We start from the raw sequence: 23,534 nt of genomic DNA on the forward strand, positions 1-23,534 counted from the left end.
TTTTTAAAAAAAAGTCTTCACTAGAAGGGGAACAGTACATGGTGCTCTCTGAGCTTGGTTGTTTTCTTGACCTTTCATTACCCAACTAGGTAACATCACCAGTCTATAAGGGAGTGGGGTTTGCTCACTGCTTATATACAAATGGCTTGCCCTGTCAGCATTGGTGGGAATATTCTTGGTGCTTCTTTGATTAGGCTGCTGTTTACTGAGTTGGTACTTCCTTAATTTGGGCATTGCTCACTGCTTGATTGTTAGTCGAGACAACCACCCAATATCCTACTTTCATAGGTTATTTAATATATCAGGTTTTCAACAAGCTATGACTTACCACAAGAATTGAACTCACTCCATCTATAGTCTATCAGCAATGTTTAGTTTTATCAATTAAAACATAATCACAGAGTTGTAAGGGAACTTGGAGATCCTCTAGACCAACCCCCTACTCAAGCAGGAAACCTTATATCATTTCAGACAAATAGTTGTCTGATCTCTTCTTTAAAACCTCCAATGGTGGAGCATCCACAACTTCTGGAGGCAAGTTGTTTCACTGATTAATTGTTCTCACTGTCAGGAAATTTCCCCTTAGTTCTAGGTTGGTTCTCTTCTTGGTCAGTTTCCAACCATTGCTTCTTGAGTTGAGACCCTAGAGAGAGTACAGAGAACAGCAACAATAATGATCAGGGGACTGGAGACTAAAACATATAAGGAACGGCTGCTGGAATTGGGTAGGTCTAGTTTAATGAAGAGAAGGACGAGGGGGGATATGATAGCAGTGTTCCAATATCTAAGGGGCTGCCCCAAAGAAGAGGGAGTCAAGCTATTCTCCAAAGCACCTGAAGACAGGACAAGAAGCAACGGATGAAAACGAATCAAAGTGAGAAGCAACCTAGAACTAAGGAGGAATTTCCTGACAGTGAGAACAATTAACCAGTGGAACAACCAGCCTCCAGAAGTGGTGGATGCTCCAACAATGGAAGTTTTTAAGAAGAGACTGGACAGCCATTTGTCTGAAATGGGGGTTGGACTAGATGACCTCCAAGATCCCTTCCAACTTTATTATTATTATCGATCATCGCACAGTCAGCCAGATGTTCAGACTGGATTTGGCATTTTGTCTACCTATCGAGTCCTTACCCAGGACCTGGGATAGGCAGATGTGGATGTTTGATGGTATTACAGATATCGTCGCAGGATGAAAGCAGTTCCTAGTAAGGCCGCCTTTTGCAATTGACTAATAGCGAATTTGTCAATGCCAATGGTGTTCAAGTGGTGCTCCAGTTGTTTTGGGATTGCACCCAAGGAGCCTATTACTATTGGTACTACCCTTGCTTGCTTTTTGCCACAGTCTTTCTATTTCTATTTGTAAGTCTTTGTATTTTGTTATCTTCTCCAGTTCTTTCTCGTCTATTCTGCTGTCTCCAGGCACTGCCACGTCCACTATCCAGACTTTTTTGTCTTTCTTATCGACAATTGTTAAGTCTGGGGTTTTATGTTGCAGGTGCTTGTCTGTTTGAATTCTGAAGTCCCAGAGCAGTTTAATTTTATCATTTTCTATGACTTTCTCTATTTTATGATCCACCAGTTTTTGCTTACAGGCAAATGATATTTTTTGCAGATCTTCCAATGCACCATTGTTGCTACTTTGTCATGCCGCTGCTTGTAATCAGTCTGTGCAATCTTCTTGCAACAGCTTACCAAGTGGTCCACTGTTTCTTCAGCTTCTTTGCATAGGAGGCACTTACTGTCTGTTGCTGTCTTCTCAATTTTGACTTTGTATGCATTTGTCCTTAAGGCTTGGTCTTGTGCAGCCAGAATTAGTCCCTCGGTCTCTTTCTTCAATTTTCCTGCTCTTAGCCATTGCCAGGTTTTATTATTTTCTGCTTTCCCAGCTATTTTTTTCATGTATTGGCCATGTAGTGCTTTGTCTTCCCATGCCTCTATTCTGTTCGTCATTTGGTCTTTCTTGTAGGCCAGTTTGGTCTCTCCAGTAGTTAGTAAGCCTTCCTGATATACTAATTTCAGTGCATCTTCATCATTGTTCTTCAGATATTCTTCCAAAGCCATTTTTTCTTCTTCAACCATCTGATGTACTTGTAGCATTCCACGCCCACCTATTTGCCTTGGTAGATAAAGTCGATCAATGTCACTGCGTGGATGAAGGGCATGATTCATTGTCATTATTTTTCTGGTCTGCCTATCCATTGCTTTTAGTTCTGCTTGAGTCCAGTCCACTATTCCAGCTGTGTACCTAATTACTGGGATTGCCCAGGTGTTGATTGCCTTTATGGTATTTCCTCCATTGAGTTTGGATTTTAAGATCTTCTTCACTCTCTTGATGTATTCACCTCTAATCTTTTCTTGACTTCAGTGTGCTTGATGTTGTCAGCTTGAAGGATACCCAAGTATTTGTAGTACTCTTCCTCATCCAGACTCTTAATGTTATTTTTGTGGGGCATCTTGATTCCTTCATTTTTCATTATTTTTCCTTGTTTGATAGTAAGTGTGGCACATTTGTCCAAGCCAAACTCCATTACAATATCTTGGCTATATATACGGACAGTGTTGAGCAGCGATTCTATTCCAGATGATGTTTTTCCATACAGCTTCAGAAAATCCATATAAAGGAGGTGGGATAGTCTGGGAGATGTTTTTGATGTTTGATCGCCATGTCCTGAGTTATTCAGTATTGTTGACAGAGGAAACAGTGCAATAACAAATAGTAATGGTGATAATGAATCTCCTTGAAATATTCCTCTCTTGATATTAACCTCTCCCAGCTTTTCACCATTGATCTGCAACTGTGTCTTCCATTGTGCCATCGATCTTTGCACAAATTTTCTGATGTTTCTACTGACTCCTGTTATTTCTAGGCACTTTATTATCCAATCATGTGGCAGAGAGTCAAATGCCTTTTTGTAGTCAATCCATGCCACATTCAGGTTGGTCTTCCTTCTCTTGCAGTTTTCCAAGATCATTTTGTCTATTAGGAGTTGATCTTTTGTTCCTCTGCTATTGGGGCGGTTTCCTTTCTGCTCAGGTGGAAAGAGATTGTTTTCAACTAGATGCTGTTGTACTGCATCAGCTACTACACCAGTTAGTAATTTGAAAGTGGTTGGTAAGCAGGTAATTGGCCTGTAGTTACCTGGTGTTGCCCCTTTTGCTGGATTTTTCATTATTAGGTAGGTTTTCCCAGTTGTTAGCCACTTTTCAATTTCTCCTCCTTGTAGTATATTGTTGAACTGCTTGGCAATGAGTGGGTGTATAACAGTTAGATGTTTCAACCAAAACCCATGCAGTTCATCTTCACCTGGTGCTGACCAATTTTTGATTTTCTTTGCTCTTTTTTCTACCATTTTTGTTGTTATTACTAGTTCTTTCATTTCAACTTCTGTTTTATTTGCATCCACCTCTTTTAACCAAGCCGCATCCTTGTTGTATTTCTTTGGGTTACCCATATCTGCTTCCAGAACTGCACTTTTTCTTCCTTGTCAGGTACTGACTGATTCCTTGCAGTTTCTCCATTGATGGATTGGTAGAAATGTTTCTGATTGGATTTATATTATTATTATTATTATTATTATTATTATTATTATTATTATTATTATTATTATTATACTACTATTATGGATCATCGCAGAGTCAGCCAGATGTTCAGACTGGATTTGGCATTTTGTCTACCTATCGAGTCCTTACCCAGGACCTGGGATAGGCAGATGTGGATGTTTGATGGTATTACAGATATCGTTGCAGGATGGAAGCAGTTCCTAGTAAGGCCGCCTTTTGCAATTGACTAATAGCGAATTTGTCAATGCCAATGGTGTTCAAGTGGTGCTCCAGTTGTTTTGGGATTGCACCCAAGGAGCCTTTGACTATTGGTACTACCCTTGCTTGCTTTTGCCATAGTCTTTCTATTTCTATTTGTAGGTCTTTGTATTTTGTTATCTTCTTCAGTTACTATTATTATTATTATCGATCATCGCACAGTCAGCCAGATGTTCAGACTGGATTTGGCATTTTGTCTACCTATTGAGTCCTTACCCAGGACCTGGGATAGGCAGATATGGACGACGGGTAAACATCTTTTCTTCCAGTAGTTCTGCAGCTGCTGGCCCTGGTTGCTCAGCCAACAGTCCTGAGTCCTGTAACCCATTTTTCACCAGATATCCAGGAACTCCAATATCTAGTGCGGACCTTGTTAACCCGGGCGACATCCGAGCCGGTATGGCATTCTGAAATTTACGTCTCACCATATTTTTTATGGGAGAGACACTCTTTGTCTGACTCCTCTGATGAGACCTGTCCAGTATGGTTGAACCTCTGGCATAGCTCTCATCTTCCTCAGAGTACACAAGCCCCACAACCACGTCAAGGTAGTGCCTCACTGGGGGATTATTATTATTATTATTATTATTATTATTATTATTATTATTATTATTATTATTATTATTATATTAAACTAGAGACACTCAATTCCAGCAATCGTTCCTTATATGTTTTAGCCTCCAGTTCCCTAATCATGTTTGTTGCTGTTCTCTGTACTCTTTCTAGAATCTACCTGCTTCTTTGTGGCAGCCCCTTAGATATTGGAACACGGCTAAGTGAGAAACCTAGAGCTGGAAACGATCATGTTGAGTCCCCTGCTCAATGGAGAAATTTGAATTAAAATTTCTTAATACTCTGCTTCCACAGTTCGAGTAATAGGAAACCAGCCACCTCATTTAGCAGCTTTAGTGGCAGACAATATAAAATCTGTTGCATCTCTACATGTAAGCATTGCATACACCAGGGGTCTTCAAACTTGGCCCTTTTATGACTTGTGGACTTCAACTCCCAGAATTCCTCAGCCAGGCATGCTGGCTCAGGAATTCTGGGAGTTGAAGTCCACAAGTCATGAAGGGGCCATAATTCCCCCATGCTGGCTCAGGGATTCTGGGAGTTGAAGTCCACCGGTCATGAAGGGGCTTTAGTTCCTCCATGCTGGCTGAGGAACTCTGGGAGTTGAAGTCCACAAGTCATGAAGGTGCCTTAGGTCCCTCATGCTGGCTGAGGAATTCTGGGAGTTGAAGTTCACAAGTCATAAAGGGGCCATGTTTGAAGACCCCTGGCATACACTGTAGCTTTCTGCATTCTAGAAAATAGGTATAGCATCCCTGTGATGGTGCATCCCAATTATGTGGAAGCAGCTTCTAATCGCTGGCTGATCTCCCTGTTGTTACTGCATGGTGCAACCCAGGGAATAAGTCCACAAGACTTACAACTCAGCAGTGGATGATCTGCTGTGTATACAAAATACCCCTTTCCTCTCTCTCTCCCTCCCCCCCACCCATTATGTTCCAGGCATTTCCAGGTAAGACCAGGAATGGCAAATTCCGTATTTTCTTTTTAATTGTTTGCACATTCTTCTCTCCTGTCTTTCTAGTCTGCATTTCCATACTTGATGTAAAAGTGGAGAAATGGTTGCATTAGCAATGTGCTGTGAAAATTGGCTTCAAATAGAATTGAAATAATTGATACTTATACTGCAAATTAAAGATGTGGGAGGAAGGGGAATACACACACAAAAATTTTCTCGGGCTCTCCGTGTGTGCTGGGCCTATGTGTTTGTGCTTCTCTCCCTCCCTCCCTCTCTCCCTCTCTCCGGAAGCCACTGAATCATACTCCAGAGAGATATTTGTTTGCAGGTTTAAGCGGACTTGTGATCATAGATCTATTGCCAGAAAAGTGATTGAAAGGAATGACTTTTAAAAATGTGCTGATAACAACCCTGTTAAATGCTAAAACTAACTTTTTTCATGCAGAGCAACCAGTAGATGGCAGCAAAGAGATACAGAAAGCTAACTCATGCCTGACATCTAGTGGTCATCTGGATTTCTGCAGCCCATTGTAATGGAAAAAAAATAACAGAAAGTTTTAAGTGGAATATGTTTCCCAGACAACACGTTTCTTTTCTATATGAAGCAGTCTTACTATGGGTTGTATTCAAACAGCCAAGCAGTTTTGTAATAGCAGTCTTGAATGGTGAAGTCCTATAAGGATTTAACTCACATAATGCTGTCAGTTATGCATGTATGCAGTTGTGCATGCGTCATTTTTCTAGATTCTAGAAACCCTCTTTTAGATGCCCATCTTCTAGAGTCTTTCCAGAATTCTGTTTCCTAGAGATTTTTAGAATCATATCCTCTGGAGCCTTTAGAGTTCTGTCTTCTAGAAAACCCCCCCCCCACCTTCTAGAGTTCTCCAGAGTTCTATCTTCTGGTTTCTTCTAGAATTCTATATTCTGGATCCTTCTGGAATGTTCCCCTCCAGAATTCTACCTTGCAGACTATTCTAGAATTTTATCTTCTCAAATCTAGATTTTATCTTCCTGGGATAAAATTAGCAGGTAACCAATTGAAATGTTTCCATAGCCACTCCTCAAGCAGTCGTCAAAAGCATGTTAGGGCTGACTTTTTGATTGATGTTTTAGATTTTTTGATGGACAGGATAATTTCTTTCCCGGTTCCCTGCCCATCTTATAACCTAATGGGTCAGGTTGAAGCTTTGCCACTTCCACTTCGAATAAAAATGTCCGTACAGTATTATAATTTTTAGAGAGAGAGGAAAAAAATAGCACCCACTTTCTTTCTGAGTATTTTAAAACTCTCGGTACATCTGTCCTTTAAGTTCCTTTGAGATAAAATGCTTGCTCTTCAGCTGCCTTTCACTATACAAATTGTCTTTTTTAAAGCCAGGTCTTATCTTGAATGTCCCAACCCTTGAAATTGCCTTGTGATTAGCCTTGTGATTTATCAGCATCCTGCTTCAAAACCTATCTCGGCATTGGGACCACCATTCAGCAAGTGTGTGAATGAAGCATGGGGCAATCAAGCCTAAAAGTTGTGATAGGACGCAAGATATGGCTTTACCTTAATGAGATAAGATGAAGGCTCTTAATATATTTTAAAATGGCTTGTGCCTTTTATGTCACTGCAAACTGCTGACTCATGACCAGTTTCACTAGCCATAATGGATCATAAAAACTTCAAAATAATGGTATATTAGCCAATTCCGCCTATCCGTACTATAACTATAAATTTGGCTCTCTTCCCTATGCCGCAGGTATCCTGTCTCTCCACAGTTTCTCTTTCATGATTAATCTCCAATGTCCAATATCATTTTGGCAGCTATTCCTCTAGGACAGGGGTAGGCAACCTTGGCCCTTTTATGACTCATGGACTTCAACTCCCAGAATTCCTGAGCCAGCATGGCTCAGCTTGGAAACCTCTCCCTCTCCCCTCAGCATGGCTGGCTCAGGAATTCTGGGAGTTGAAGTCCACGAGTCATAAAAGAGCTATGGTTGCCTACCCCTGCTCTAGGACATCCTTCTCAGCCTGATATTCCCAAACTATCCTGGTAATAACTGTGAGAGAGATCTCAGAGTCCTAGTGGACAACCGCTTAAATATGAGCCAGCAGTATGCTGCAGCTACCAAAAAAGCCAACACAGTTCTAGATGAATTAATAGAGAGATGGAATCAAGATCACATGAAGTGTTAGCACCATTTTATAATACCTTGGAAAGGCCACATTTGGAATACTGCATCCAGTTTTTGGTCACCACAATATAAAAAAAAGAAATAAATGTTGAGACTCTAGAAAGGGTGCAGAGAAGAGCAACAATGATGATTAAGGGGCTGGAGGCTAAACCACATGAAGAACTGTTGCAGGAAAAGTGTGTGTCTAGTTGTATGAAGGAGGTAGTGACAGATTTTATTTTTCTGGGCTCCAAGATCACCTCAGAAGGGGACTGCAGCCAAGAAATTAAAAGACGCTTGCTCCTGGGGAGGAAAGCTATGGCAAATCTGGACAGCATACTAAAAAACAGAGACATCACCCTGCCAACAAAAGTGCGTATAGTCCAGGCCATGGTTTTCCCAGTTGCAATGTATGGCTGTGAAAGTTGGACCATAAGAAAGGCTGAGCACCAAAGAATGGAGGCCTTTGAACTATGGTGCTGGAGAAGACTTCTGCGAGTCCCCTGGACTGCAAGGCGTTCAAACTGGTCAGTCCTAGAAGAGATCAACCCCGACTGCTCTTTAGAAGGCCAGATCCTGAAGTTGAAACTCAAATACTTTGGCCACTTAATTTAGAAGGAAGGACTCACTGGAGAAGGGCCTAATGCTGGGAAAGAGGGAGGGCAATAGAAGAAGGGGACGACAGGCCACAAAGAAGGGGTCAAACCAGTGGTGGGATTCAACCAGTTCACACCACTTCGGCAGAAATGGTAGCTATTTTTTTGTTGCCCAGGCCCAGAATGGACTTCCAGAAGCAACATCCACACAGAGAACCAATTGTTCACATATTTGAATCCCACCACTGGGTCAAGCTATTCTCCAAAGCACCTGAAGGCAGGAGAAGAAACAACGGATGGAAACTAACCAAGAAGAGAAGCAACCTAGAACTAAGGAGAAATTTTCCAGCAGTGAGAACAATCAACCAGTGGAATGGCTTGCCTTCAGAAGTTGTGGGTGCTCCATCGCTGGAGGTTTTTAAGAAGAGACTGGACAGCCATTTGCCTGAAATGGTATAGGGTTTCCTACTTGAGCAGAGAGTTGGATCAGAATACCTGCAAGGTCCCTGCCAACTCGGTTTTCTAAGGCAAACACGGCCTTCAGGCTTTTTCCACACAAGCGAATATTAGAGCACGGCACATTAAGGGTATATGAAAAGGCTATTAACAGGAACGAATGAGCTATAATTTGTGCTGAACCATTATATTAACTCCTTTTTTTATTTTATCTTGGAAGAAAGAAGGTTAGAAGGTGACACTTAATGCTCTTAGCTGTCTTATTTCTTAGAAATCCTGAGATGTCATCTTGTACAATGTCTATCTTGTTCAGAATGCTTTATAAGTGCTTTATTTATAAGAAATTCTTCATTCCATTTATTACTGTACATGATGCTTCAAAATTTATGCATACAGAAATTTCAGAGGCCAAGGAATCTTCTATACTCTAAGGAGCCCTTTTTCTAATGCGTTACCCCAGTTTTTCTCAGGAGAATAAATCTGAAGCTTTGCTTAAAGCCAAATCACTCCAGAGTTAACCTAATGGCCTATCATCCTAAACCAAGGTTCCTTTTATCTACAGTTCATTGAACAAGCCACAAGGATTGAATTCATTTGAAAATGAAAAGAAGGACTAAGGGTGACATGATAGCAGTGTTCCAAAATCTAAAGGACTGCCACAAAGAAGAGGGAGTCAAGCTATTCTCCAAAACACCTGAAGGCCGGACGAGAAGCAAAAGATGGAAACTAATCAAGGAGAGAAGCAACCTAGAACTCAGGAGACATTTCCTGACAGTGAGAAAAATTAACCAGTGGAACAGCTTGCCCCCAGAAATCACTGGAAGTTTTTTAAAAGAGGCTAACACAACACAGTGCTGGGCTGCATTAACAGAGGGATAGAATCAAGATCACGTAAAGTATTAATACCACTCTACAATGCCTTGGTAAGGCCACACCTGGAATACTGCATCCAGTTTTGGTCACCACGATGTAAAAAAAAACATGTTGAGACTCTAGAAAGAGTGCAGAGAAGAGCAACAAAGATGATTAGGGGACTGGAGGCTAAAGCATATATGGAACAGTTGCTGGAACTGGGTATGTCTAGTTTAACAAAGAGAAGGATTAGGGGTGACACGATAGCAGAGTTCCAATATCTCAGGGGCTGGCACATAGAAGAGGGAGTCAAGCTGTTCTCCAAAGCACTTGAGAGCAGGACAAGAAGCAACGGGTGGAAACTCATCAAGGAGAGAAGCAACCTAGAACTGAGGAGAAACTTCCTGACAGTTGTAACAATTAATCAGTGGAACAACCTGCCTCCAGAATGGTGAATGCTCCAACACTGGAAGTTTTTAAGAAGAGACTGGACAGCCATTTGTCCGAAATGGTATAGGGTTTCCTGTCTGAGCAAGGGATTGGACTAGATGATCTCCAAGGTCCATTCCAACTTTATTATTTAGTAAGGAACTACCAAGAACATCCCCACCAGCAATGACGGGACAATCCACTGAGAGCAAACCGCACTCGCTTCTAGCACTGATGACGTCACCTAGTTGGGTCAAGAAACGTCTGCAAGAAAACCACCAAGATCAGAGAGCACCAAGGACCACACAAATTGTCAATTTGTCTGAGATTCTTTAAGTTGGATGATTTACATAAATGGACCCTGCCAACTCTAAGATCCTGTGGTTTTCGAGTTCTGAGTACAGGCTTCCTAAATGCAGAGGTCTTTTAGTTTTGCATTACCCTACATTTTCTAACATTTATCACAGAAAACTGGGAATACTTGTCTGATATGATGCATGGAGCCCAACCGACACACAAGAAGCTACCTTGATCTCCATGTGATGGATCACATCTCATCCCTTTCCCAACAGCTATTACTGAAGGGTTTTTTTTTTTCTTACATAAAGTACAGAAAAAAAGCAACCTCACATTTCATGTTCAAAGCAGGCACGCCACTGAAGCGACAGTCCCACCAAACAGATTACAAAATTCTGAGGTTCAGATCTAGTGAAAGAGAAGTTCTCTCGTATCCAATCATACAAAATAGAAAACTATCATATTTGGTGGTCATGTAGAAATGTAAAGGCTTTTTGGATTAAGATTTGGTGGAACATTCAGAAGATTTTTAATAGAAGGATAAAATTTACACCACAATTATTTTTGTTAGGTATTATTGTAGATTGTGATGGTAAAGAGATTACCTTAATGTTAAATTTTATTACGGCGGCAAGGTTGCTGATTGGGCAATATTGGAAGAAGGATTCCTTGCCTACTATAGAAGAATGGTTTCTTAAAGTTTCTCATTTATCAGAAATGGCAAAAATTTCAGCTTATCTGAAAGACCATTCACAAGAGAGATATATTTCGCTGTGGAAAAGATGGGTAAATTTTGTACAGATTAAATATGGGATTAGGAAGTATTATTTAGCTTTTGAATAATTTATAGTTTAAACTGGGTATGGTTGGATTTGTAGTTTTTATGTATTGGAGTTAAAGTACTTTAAATTTTTTTGGGATGTATGTATAGTGGATTGATGTTCCTTTAATTTGTATGTTTTTTTTTTCTCTTTCTTTAACCCTGTATTCAGCTCTGGGAAGGAGGGGGGAGGGTTATGGGGTGGGAGGGGGGGTATTTTATTGTAAAATGTTTATAAAAATTTTCAATAAAAAAAAATAGAAAACTATTTGAGGAACTCTTATTCTAAAAGTTAATGCTTTTCCGGACTTGCAGCGAGCAAGTATATATATAAATATATAAATATTCTTTTCTGTCTTGTGGGATCTCCTCAAGGATACATCGCAAAAGGTTCTTTTTTTTTTCAATCAACTGTCCAAAGAATGACGTAAAAAGCCAGAAGACTTGGAATGGCGTGGCAAGATCTTACGCTGGTATAAATCTCCCCATTTTTAAACTGACATAAAACCCTTTGCTGGCTATATTTTTGTATATATTACCTTGGTGTTTTGGTGTTTCATTCCAGATCTGATCTGAATTTCAAAAGCCAAGTCTTTTTGTCTCCCATTGCTTATAGGACGTGAAAAAAAAAAAAATACAGAAGCCAAGGACATTTTTAAAAGCGGAGAAATGTGCTGAGAGGACTAAGAAGAATCTCATTTTCCTTGGATTTGCTAACTATAAATCTCTGAGCTATCGCATCGTTCGTATAAGCATGATGGCGTTCCGTATTTTATGTGAAATGTTGGTGGGCAGGTGAATCGGACGCAGTGCTGCCATTGAGGGGGAGTTCGTACCTGACTGTGGGAAGTCAGCCCCCCAGAGAAGGAAATATTAAAAGGGCAGAATATTATATTTCCTCAAAGGATCTTAAAGAGGCAGAAAAGCATGCCCAGTTTTTCTTAATAGCCCCAAGTCTCCCTCCCCCAAGCAGAAACCAGCTCTGTAGAAATGCAGATGTAATAATCCATTCAGGAAGGTTGGAGCCCTCCAGCTAGTAGCTTAGGAAGACAAAGAAACCTAAAATCTACATACCCCATCCAAACTCTAAGACAGGACATAATAGGAGTAACCCACAGATGCCAAAGGGGTATTCTCAGACTCAGGTCAAAGTACATGATACAGGAAATACAAAACCTCAAACAAGAACAGGAAACATCTTCAAGAGCCCCAGAGGGTATAAAAAACAACTCCCTACATGTACTCTCTCTCTCTCTCTTTTCCAGAGCCATCTCTCTGTCTGACTCTCCTCTTCAATAAACTGCAACCTTCTTTCTAAAGCAGTCGCCATGTTGTTTTTTTCCCAGCTTGGACTGGACCCTGATGAAGACTTTTCCTTCAACACGATGAAAGAGCTTCCTGTCAAATTGGTACAATTTTATCCTCTTTGATCTCATCCTTTTCACTCCTCCCATTCCTCTGAAAACACGCACATTGTCACGAAGCTTTCCAGTGACGTAGAAACATTGGCTGGGAGGGGGGCAGAATTGGGGTGGTGGTGAGGCGTGTTAGAAAAGAAAGAGAGAAGAGCAACAAACGAAAACCAGATTGCAATGGGGACTTTGTATAGAAACAGCTTCCTATAACGTTTGCATGTGGGCGCAGTAAGGCAAAAAAAAAAAAATTATATGGTTCCATGCCAAGGGTGGGCAGCATTTTTACTCAATGCGTCATTATATTCAAATAGAAGCTCTAATATCCACGGGCATTGCTTTGGAGAGTGTGTAAAAAAATGCGCAATGGGGATGGAAAGGAAGAACAGATTTCTTTCCTTTTCTCAGTTTCATTTTGCACGTGCAGTACAACTTTGGGCCGTTTAACGAAATGGTTCTCCAACCGGCTAGGCCAGGGGCAGGCAACCTTGGCTCTTTTATGACTCGTGGACTTCAACTCCCAGAATTCCTCAGCCAGCAAAGCTGGCAGAGGAATTCTGGGAGTTGAAGTCCACGAGTCATAAAAGAGCCAAGGTTGCCTACCCCTGGGCTAAGTGCATGTGAATTTATACAACGCGTAAGTCTCTTTAGAGAAGGTATTGCTTATTTGAAGTAAAAAAAAAAGAGAGAGATTGGACCCTCTCATCAAGGAAAGGGGCTTTATTTAAAGTTGCACCCCAGTTCAGCAGAAGAATGCTAGACCTTTTGAAGAAGAGATTGGACAACCATTTGCCTGAAATGCCACACGGTCTCCTTCCTGAGTAGGGGGTTGGACTAGAAGACCTCCAAGGTCCCTCCCAGCTCTGTTATTCTATTACCTGCCATTACTGGCATCATCAAGAACTGACCAGCAGCTGCTTGCCAAGGTCAAGAATGCTAGGGGTGATGCAGAAATGGTTTGACCTAATATAAATCACCTTTCGACATTCCTAAATCAAATTTCTAAGGTTAGGGGGCAGTGAAGACCGGATGGCTCGGATCACTGAGTGGCTCATATTTCTAGCAATCACGAAGGCGTCTCTTTGGCTTTAATTGGAACAGGATGCTGGATACAATGATCTTGGGTTGCAATAAGTATATTAAAGGGGCTTGCTTGTCCCAGCTGGAGCAGGGCGCTGAGATGGCCAAGAACTTCTCCGGACCCATAAAAACAAAAGTTGGTGTGTATTGGTTTGATACTGGATCTGATCGGGACAGGAAGCTATTCCGAAGTCCTGGAAACAGGATTTGATCAATAAGTATACTAACACTGGGGGGGGCAGGGAGGGGGAGGGAGGGAGAGGGGGGAGAGAGAGGGCGAGGATGAGAGGAAGAGGGAGAGGGAGGAGGAGGAGGAGGAGAGAGGGCGAGAGGGAGAGGATGAGAGGGAGAAGGAGAGAGAGGGAGAGAGAGATGGCGAGAGAGAGAGGGTGAGAGGGAGAGGGTGAGAGGGAGAGGGTGAGAGGGAAAGGGAAGAGGAGAGAGGGTGAGAGGGAGAGGGAGAGGGTGAGAGGGAGAGAGAGGGTGAGAGGAGAGGTGAGAGGGAGAGGGTGAGAGGGAGAGAGGGAGAGAGAGAGGGAGGGGGTGAGAGGGAGAGGGAGAGAGAGGGAGAGAGAGATGGCGAGAGAAAGAGGGTGAGAGGGAGAGGGTGAGAGGGAAAGGGAAGAGGAGAGAGGGTGAGAGGGAGAGGGAGAGAGTGAGAGGGAGAGAGAGGGTGAGAGAGAGGGTGAGAGGGAGAGGGTGAGAGGGAGAGAGAGGGAGAGAGAGAGGGAGAGGGTGAGAGGGAGAGAGGGAGAGGGAAGAGGAGAGAGGGCGAGAGGGAGAGAGAGAGGGTGTGAGAGAGAGAGGGCGAGAGAGAGAGGGTGAGAGGAGAGGGTGAGAGGGAGACGGAGGGGGAGAGATGGAAATAGAGAAGCCAACGAAAAACAGCTGAAGCCCTGGACTGAATACAGGTAGTCCTTGACTAATAACAGTCCATTTAGTGACCGTTAGAAGTTACATGACTTAGGACCGTTTTTCACACTTGTGACGGCAGCAGCGTCCTGGGGGGGTGTCATGTGATCACCCGTTGTAACCTTCTGACAGACAAAATCAAGGGGGGGGGATCCAGATGCACATTAACAACCGTGTTCCCTTAACAACTGCAAGTGATTCCCTAAACAACGGTGGCGAGAAAGGTTGACAAATGGGGGCAAAACTCACTGAGCGCCTGTCTCGCTTAGCAACAGAAAGTTTGGGCCCAAATTGTGGCCGAGGACGGTCGGCATTTTGCTTGCAGCTTTCTATAGCAGAAACTCAGATCCCAACCCTTTTCCATATCCCGGTTAGCAGCTTCTATGCCTGATTACAAAATGTCCAGTGAGGCTTGTAGAAGGCAGCGGGAGGTGTAAGTAACTGTAGACCAGGTCAATTACACAAATCCAAAAGGAGACCAACAAACTAAAGCAGCTGACTAATTCAATCACACTAGAGCCGGAAGGGACCTTGAAGGTCTCCTAATCCAGCCCCCTGCTCAAGCAGGAGACCCTATACCATTTCAGACAGGTGGCTGTCCCGTCTCTTCTTAAAAACCTCCAGTGATGAAGCACCTACAACTTCTGGAGGCCAGCTGTTCCACTGCTTGATTGCCCTCACTGTCGGGAAGTTTCTCCTTAATTCCAGGTTGCTTCTCTCCTTGATTAGTTTCCATCTGTTGTTTCTTGTCCTGCTTTCGGGTACTTTGGCAAATAAGTTGACCCCTTCCTCTTTTGTGGCAGACCCTCAAAAGAAGAAAATATTGGTAGCTCAGCCTTCAACCGTGGGGTCCCTGAGAACAAACCCCACTCCCTTCTAACACTGACCCTGTTACTTAGTTGGGTAATGAAACGTCGGCAAGAAAGCCACCAAGCTCAGAGAACACCAAGAATTCTTCACTGCTACTTTTCCTCTAACGAAGGCAGCAAAACCCTCGCAGCAGATGGACTCCGGCAATAATAGGGGCTTTGCACAGCTCCATATTTCCATCCTTTCCCACCAGACTCCTGAGCCAATGCTTGGAGTTCTTGAAAACCATGATTTACAAACACCCCCCCCCCATACACATACACAGACACACTCCTGGAAATCGACTGTTGTCATTAGTCTAAGCAGCAGAGTGAATAGACCTTGTTTCCAAACTAATAGTGAGATGATTATTTTTTTCCCCCTTCCTTTTTTTTCTATCTCCTGGTTTCTGGAGACCGATTCTGAAAGCGCGAATAGCATTGCTCCTGTCACACAGAGACGCCCAGCAAAAGCCTCTACTGTGGCTTGATTTGCTTAAAATGGTCCGTTCAGACTGAAGCTCATCGAGAAGAAGAAGAAGAAGAAGAAGAAGAAGAAGAAGAAGAAGAAGAAGAAGAAGAAGAAGAAGAAGAAGAAGAAGAAGAAGAAGAAGAAGAAGAAGAAGAAGAAGAAGAAGAAGAAGAAGAAGAAGAAGAAGAAGAAGAAGAAGAAGAAGAAGAAGAAGAAGAAGAAGAAGAAGAAGAAGAAGAAGAAGAAGAAGAAGAAGAAGAAGAAGAAGAAGAAGAAGAAGGAAGGAGAAGGAGAAGGAGAAGAAGAGAAGAAGAAGAAGAAGAAGAAGAAGAAGAAGAAGAAGAAGAAGAAGAAGAAGAAGAAGAAGAAGAAGAAGAAGAAGAAGAAGAAGAAGAAGAAGAAGAGGTAGAGAGAAGAAGAAGAAGAAGAAGAAGAAGAAGAAGAAGAAGAAGAAGAAGAAGAAGAAGAAGAAGAAGAAGAAGAAGAAGAAGAAGAAGAAGAAGAAGAAGAAGAAGAAGAAGACGCTACACTGCAAAATCCAATATGAACAAATGTTAGATACGGGGATTAATGCTTAAGTTCCCAGGCAGGGTATGTGTGTGTGTGTGTGTGTGTGTGTGTGTGTGTGTGTGTGTCTTATTTACGGGTGAGCCTAATTAACGGTCCTTTAAAAAATAAAATAAAAAATAAAAGGGTTTACTGAACGGCCTCCAGCCAGCATGAGGTTGATGGCAACAAGTAACAGCGAAAGCTGGCTTCCAGCATCCACACACTGGCCTTCCCAGACTTATACTGCATTGAGGCATTTCGGGGTTGGTGGGTCTACAAGAACCTTCTTCCTTCCTCAGACCCCCAAATATGCCTTTTTGAAAAAGTACCAGATGTATTTTAAGCCCCACCACCACCACCACCACCACCACCACCACCGCGGTAGTACAGCCACTGCAACAAGTTGACGAGCTCAGACCTAGTAGATTCTCAGTCATTTCCCCCCCCCCAAAAAAACCCCCAAAGGATCTTTTGCAAGACTTTGCGGTGAAACCTGGCAGAGCTAGAGACAGAACAACGAAAAGAGTCCCACCACGCTTGTACAGATGGGCTCACTCCAATTATTGGACCAGAACCGAGAGATTGCAGAGGCATTAAGGAAAAGCATCTCTCTCTCTCTCTCTCTCTCTCTCTCTCTCTCTCTCTCTCTCTCTCTCTCACACACACACACACACACACACACACACACACACACACACACACACACACCAAAAAAAAACCCCACAACGTACCTTCTCAGCCTTTGCTTTCCTGGCATTGTGGACAAACCGGCGTCCCAGCTTCTTGGCGTACCAGATGGAAGCAAACATCGCCAGCTTCCACCAGGTTTTCAAACCAGCGTCAACCCTCTCGACAATAAAACTTCCACCAAAGCTGGAAGCAATCGTGAGAAACGGCTGGGGTCTTTTCACGGGTGTGTGTGTGTCCCTGCTTTTGGTCTGCTCTTGCCTCTCTGGGTTGGAGTTGTTGGAGAGCCAAAGGGCAGGAGGGGGGGGGGGAAGGATCTCAGACAGACTCAGCCAGCAGGTATATTTACGTCCTGCCCACAGGAGGTGTTGGGTGAAGAAGCATCTTTGCATCCAGCTCACATCTCGTCTGCTAAACGCCGGTCTGATGTTCTGGAGGAGTGACACCATAAACTACATGTTTCAGTGTGTGTGTGTGTGTGTGTTGGAGGGGGGGGAATAAAAGGGGCTGCAGGCAGCTTACTGGCAGAGCAAGGAGCTCACCTCCTGCTTTGCTGGCTGGCTGAAATTTAACTCCTCGCTTCTGGGCTGGCAGCGCTGTAGTGGAACTCCAAAAGACGAAAGAGAAAGGATAGATATGTGAGATGTGACATGCAAGCCTCTTATTTTTATTCATTTCTATTTGAATAATGTAGTCAAGGAGGAGGAATTATTCACACCTGGGGGGGGAGCACTGGGTTAAATTCCCTCCCCTGAGCATCTCAGGGTAATTCTACTTATGCTTCCTTCCCTCTCCTTAAAGAAACATATCTATTTATGCTTGGCTTCAACAAATCATTTTGTTTTCCCGGGGAAGTTGTTTTTTTTCTGCCCAATTCTCACTGATTGCTCTCCAGTTGTTCTATTTACATACCCATCTCTCTCTCTCTCTCTCTCTCTCTCTCCCCTCCCTTCATTCCCAGATAGATGGGTGTAAAGTTACAAAAAGCTTTTTGAAATAAAATAGAGAAGGGTGAGCTGGCTGAAATTTAACTAGCAAGATGCCAAGAAGTTGAGTTTTGTTCTGGATGACTGCATGGAGAAGTGCTTGCTTCCCCCCCCCCCCAAAATGGACACAGTCTCTTGTCCATCTAAGTTGTTCCTCGCCTTTCTTTTCTTCTTCTGCCGTCAGTCTTGTTAAATATAGCTGTCAGGCGTAGAGTCAAATATCTAAATTCCTGAATCCATTTCTCAGCAAGCAGCCTTTGGCAAATTATTATCCTGCAAATTAATCAGCTTCAAAGAGTACAAAGGGAATATTTTAAAGCACTTTGAGAATCAGGAAGTGCTGTAGAAATACATACACATCTTCCTCCCTCCCTCCCTCCCTTCCTTCCTTCCTTCCTTCCTTCCTTCCTTCCTTCCTTCCTCTATTCTTTCCATCCATCCATCCATCCATCTTCAGCAAATGTGAGTTTCAATCCTTTTGCAAGTACAAATTTCTGAGCTCAGAGATTTTAAGCAGACAAAATACCGAAGATCAACACGTGAAAAATCTTTGGTGGCAAGTCTTCAAAAACTGTCTTTATGTCAAATCATGGGGTGACAATGCTGTGCAGCTCACAGATATACAATAGATTTGGTGGCGCAGATAATTAAAGAGAAATATAACCAAGACATCTCACAGAACAATAACTTGAAAAAAAAGGGGTGGACGTGACACCACAGCAAAAATCTGCAATAAAGAAATCCATAAGCATTTAAAACAGTGTTTCTCAACCTTGACAATTTTAAGGCATGTGGACGTCAACTCCCAGAATTCCACAGCCAGCATGGCTGGTTGTGGAATTCTGGGAGTTGACGTCCACATGCCTTAAAATTGTCAAGGTTGAGAAACACTGATTTAAAAGGTCATCTAAAACAGGGGTCCCCAACCTGCAGGCCGTGGCCCAGTATCAGTCTATGGCCTGTTGGCGGGAATGGCTGGCGAGTGTGTGCACGTATGCACACACTCTCCCCGCTCATGCTAGTGCTGCCGTGTGGGTGCTAGCGGCCCATTTGCGCATGCACAGGGGCAGCAGCGCCACCACCAGTGCTGCCGTTGGTGCATGCAGCCTGCTTGTGCTTGTGCATGTGCACAGGCACTAGCGCTAGTGCATGCGTGCGGGCACTAGCGCCGCCGCCATGCACGCACCCGTTTCGTGCACACACTCATGTACATTTCCCCGCTCCTCCCTTTCCCTCCAGGCTGTCAATCCAGAAAGCTGGGGAGCTCTGATCTAAAAAGTTACTGTCTTGGCCGCAACCCACGAAGACAACACTGAGGCAGACAAACCAAAAACTCAGAGAAGAAAGTTGCACAAGGTCAACATTTTAGTCATGAAAAGCCTCTGTTCGTCCTAAAGGGGTTTTTTTGAATAAGCAACTTGGCTTTCTTTGTTTTTCCTCGTCCAAGAAGCTTCTTCAGTTCTTGCAGTTCTTCTGCAAGAACTGGAGAAGCTTCTGGGATGAGAAGCGAAACGTCTTCAAGGAAAAACAAAGGAAGCCCAGTTGCCTATTCAAAGAGCACCTTTGGGGCAACCGTGACCTGGATGACTGAGAATCCCCATAGACACAAACCTCCATTCATCTACCATGTTTAAGATGGGGGGGAGAGAAGCTGACATCAAAGCCCCCCCCCTCTCTTTTGTCCCTGTTGTTACAGGAAAATGTAATTCACCTTCAGCTGTTCATTTTGTTTCAAGTTACCAGTTGCCAAGTTTTCTGTCCCTGCCAGTTTTCAGCGTGACTGGATGTCCTGTCATGTGTGTGACAGGGTGTACATGGGTCTCTCTCTCTGTGCGTGCATGCATTTGGAGGGGGAGTGACCCTCTTCGTATTGCCTATAACAGTGGTTCTCAACCTTTTTAATGCCGCGACCCCCAACCGGTCATAAGTCGAGGACTACTCAACCGGTCGCAAGTCGAGGACTACTCAACGGGTGCAGCACCGTTTGCAGAATGGGACTTTTGGTGGGCTCAGCAGGGCAGAGTCAGCCTGGACAATTCCTATTGGCTTTTGAAAGCCAATAGAATTAGACTCTATTCAAGAGAGTCTATTCTATTGGCTTTCAAAAGCCAATAGAATAAAAGGGAGTAGCACAGCTAAGGAAAAGGGGAAAAAAATGGTGGACTGCGTTGTTTGGTGACCCCTGTGAAATGGTCGTTCGACCTCAAATGGGGTCCCAACCCACAGATTGAGAACCACTGGCCTATAACAAACTGTTGGGTAATTTTGACCACTGCTTCTCTTCCACTGAGAGGTTCAACCTACAGTCAGCAGAATTCTCAACCGACAAATAGAACAGTCGGTTCTTGAAATCTAAGCACAGATTTCAAGTCGATCCTGTTCAAGATAAGCCATGGTCCTCTTTAAACCAAGTCCTCCAGTAGCTTCCCTACACAGAGCACATGGAGCTACGGGATGAATGTGGACGGTGACCAGATCACGACATTTGCCAGGAAACCTTATGCTAAATTAGCAGGGGAAACGTTGAAGGATAGCCAAAACATTTGAGGCTTATAGATAAATGTGTAGGTCATTTATCTTGTGATCTTCTATTGTATACGCACGGAAAACAAATAAGGAAGATAAACTCTTAATGCCTTGTGCACATAACGAGAAAAAGAGCTTTCTCCAGCTGTAAACACATAGTAAATAAATAAATGCATTTTTCTCTCTGGAGACTTCTCAAGGGATTCTGCAAGAGGAAGGGAGCAATCAAAGACCATTTGGAGAAGACCGTGAGTTGCCAGTTTCCCCTCTCTTGGTTGAGACGCTTACAGAAAAATCTGGAGGAATTAATGGGTGTGTGTGTGCTGAAAATAGTGTTTCAAATAGTGGAGTCCATCACTGAGACGAAGAATGAATTGGTAGTAAGCATAGCAGTTGTCTGGACAAGGAGAGGCTGGGAGAACGCCCACGTGTACTCCAAAAAGTTGGTCCCTGTGAGGAAACCACAAGCGACTGGTCCCCAGTGAGTTTTGAGCACTGGGAGATAACAGGAATAGCATTGTGATTGGTGCCTTTTAAAGAACTCTTACGTTTGCAAAATCTTCCTTTTCTAATATCTTCAGAATTACTTGTTAACTACTTTTAAGTTATTAGAGATCTTTGGGCGAACACGTTTTCTTTTAGAGAGTTGTTGAGGCCACATGGAGGTTTACCTGTGTCCTCAAGGTCACCTGAGGAGTGCAAATGGGGTTGAAGCCTTCTTGGAACTGCTGAAAGGACTGTGTTGTAGACTGGAGATAGATGATGTCGGATCCCTCCCCCTCTGTTGAGAGAGGCCATCTGTGTCCAAACTCAACAGCCCTCTCTCAACAGAGGGGGAGGGATCCGACATCATCTATCTCCCATCTAGAACACAGTCCTTTCAGCAGTTCCAAGAAGGCTCCACACCCATTTGCACCGTTCAGGTGAGCCTGAAGACACCGATAAAGCTCCAGGTAGCCTCAACGACTCGCTAAAAGAATGCAAACGACCAGCTGTCTGCAAGGAGTATAAATCTTTCCATTCCCCACCATCCGGTCAGAGCTCAAGAAGCTTCTTGGATGAAAAGCAAAACGTTTTCAAAGGAAAACAAGAAAGTCCAGTTGCCTCCTGAAAAAAGCATCTTTGGAATACATATGAAAGATGGTTGCTGGCATTGGGTATGTCTAGAACCTATGGCACGGGTGCCAGAGGTGACACTCAGAGCCCTCTCTGTGGGCATGTGCACCGTCGCCCCAGTCCTAGGCCTTCAGCTGGGTTTTATAAAACCTTTTCGCTTTAGGCCTCCGCCGCCGTGTACAAAAAAAAAAAAAAAGGTTCAATCAGTCAATTTCAACTTCTCGCGGAAAAAAAAAGATCTTGCAAAGTTGGAATTGATTGATTGAACTTTTTAGTCCCACCCAGTCTGCCGTGACCACTGCAGCCTTGCCCACCCAATGGGCCATGCCCACCCAATGGGCCACACCCACCCAAATGGGCCACATCCACCCGGCACCCAACGATGCATAAGTGGGTTTTGGGTTGCAGTTTGGGCACTCGGTCTCTAAAAGGTTCGCCATCACTGGTCTAATTTAATGAAAAGAAGGACTAAGGGTGACATGAAAAAGGAAGATTAGGGGTGTCAGGATAACAATCTTCCAATATTTGAAGGGCTGCCCCAAAGAAGAGGGGGTCAACCTATTCTCCAAAGCACCTGAAGGCAGGACAAGAAGCAACGGATGGAAACTACAGCAAACATTGGGGCTTTAGTTTGAAATGCAGACAACGTAGACTCATCCCCAACAGTCTGTGTGCCTGTCTTCAACAAGGAAGGGACCCAGGGCAGAAAATATCCTGCAGCCGAGAAGGCTCCACACCCATTTGCACCACTCAGGTGAGCCTGAAGAGACAGATAAACCTCCAGGTAGCTTTAATGACTCACTAAAAGAATGCAAATGACTAGCGGTCTGCAAGGAGTATACATCTTTCCATTCCCCACCATCCGGTCAGAGCTGAAGAAGCTTCTTGGATGAGAAGCGAAACATTTTCAAAGGAAAACAAGAAAGTTCAGTTGCCCCCTGAGAAAGCATCTTTGGGATAAAAAAAACTTAAAAACCGTTTTCCTTCGCTGAAAACAGGAGATGAGCGCGTCGCTCGGTTGTTCCCCCTATTAATCAATAAACATTTTTTTCCAACAAGACTGTTTTCAGCCATAACAACCCAAATAGCAAAGGATTGACGTGAACTGGGATCAGTATTCATGAAATTCACGGGTACAGTTTAATTAGTTATTTAATGGGCCCATCGAAGCCGGATCCCCACGTTTTTAAATGGAATTATGTTGAAATATAACGCGACGGAAGGAGATGTTTGTTTTTCACAAACGGCTCCAAAAAAAACCAAAGCCATTTCTAAGAGAGTGGCTGTCAACACTCTGTTTAGAAATCTCTCTTGAACTGTCCTCTCTCCTGTGACACATCTGATTTGGTACGGAGCGTTGTAACACCATAGTCCCTAAGTGGAGTAGATCATCCCTGTGATTAAATCAAGAAGAAAGTAGCAGGTTAGTAACTTGGCGAAGGAGAGGAGGGAATTAGAGTCAAATGTGCAGCCACTGAGCAAAATGGTGTTACAAATCATTGATCGTGCAGTCCAGGGGAAAAGTGGGCACTTGACAAGGAATAACCTTTTATTCTAAATATTTGAAGGAGAATTTATACCCCGTGGAAATGCCACTGTTATATATTCAAAGGAACCGAATACGTCCAAAGAATTAAAAAAATGTGAACACAGGTAAATCCTAGGCTTTTTGTTTAGTGACCGTGCAAAGTTACAACAGCACTGAAAAAAATGGACTTTTGAACTGGTTTTCATACTTATGACCGTTGCAGCATCCTTGTAATCACCTGATCAAAATTTGAAATGCTTGGCAATCAGCATGTATTTATGATACTTGCGCTGTCCCGGGTTCATCTGATCATTTTTGTAACCTAGCTGGCTTCCGACAAGAGACCCGAGCACTGCACGACGCCGTGAGTTCCCGTTACTTGTCCCAGCTCCTATTCAGCTAGCAGTTTGAAAGCATGCAAATACGAGTAGATAAATAGGTACCACTTCTGGCTG

General features: G+C 43.4%; 1 protein-coding gene across 13 annotated transcripts in view; it reads right to left on the minus strand.

Moving 5' to 3' along the window:
* The window catches only part of LOC120314980 (disks large homolog 2-like), an 899,194-nt gene that overhangs the window by 224,630 nt on the left and 651,030 nt on the right, over positions 1-23,534 (minus strand). The window contains exon 1 of one of the 13 annotated variants that reach the window (XM_039358602.1): positions 16,968-17,957. The exons of the other annotated variants lie outside the window; for them this stretch is intronic. Within the exon in view, the coding sequence (XP_039214536.1) occupies positions 16,968-17,372 (405 nt within the window). The 5' untranslated portion in view covers positions 17,373-17,957. Of the gene's footprint in view, positions 1-16,967; positions 17,958-23,534 lie in introns of those variants that run through there. 13 annotated transcript variants of the gene reach the window in all.

Source organism: Crotalus tigris, unplaced genomic scaffold, assembly GCF_016545835.1.
Source record: "Crotalus tigris isolate CLP2741 ecotype Arizona unplaced genomic scaffold, ASM1654583v1 scf7180000019031.1477733, whole genome shotgun sequence".
NCBI lineage: Eukaryota > Metazoa > Chordata > Lepidosauria > Squamata > Viperidae > Crotalus > Crotalus tigris.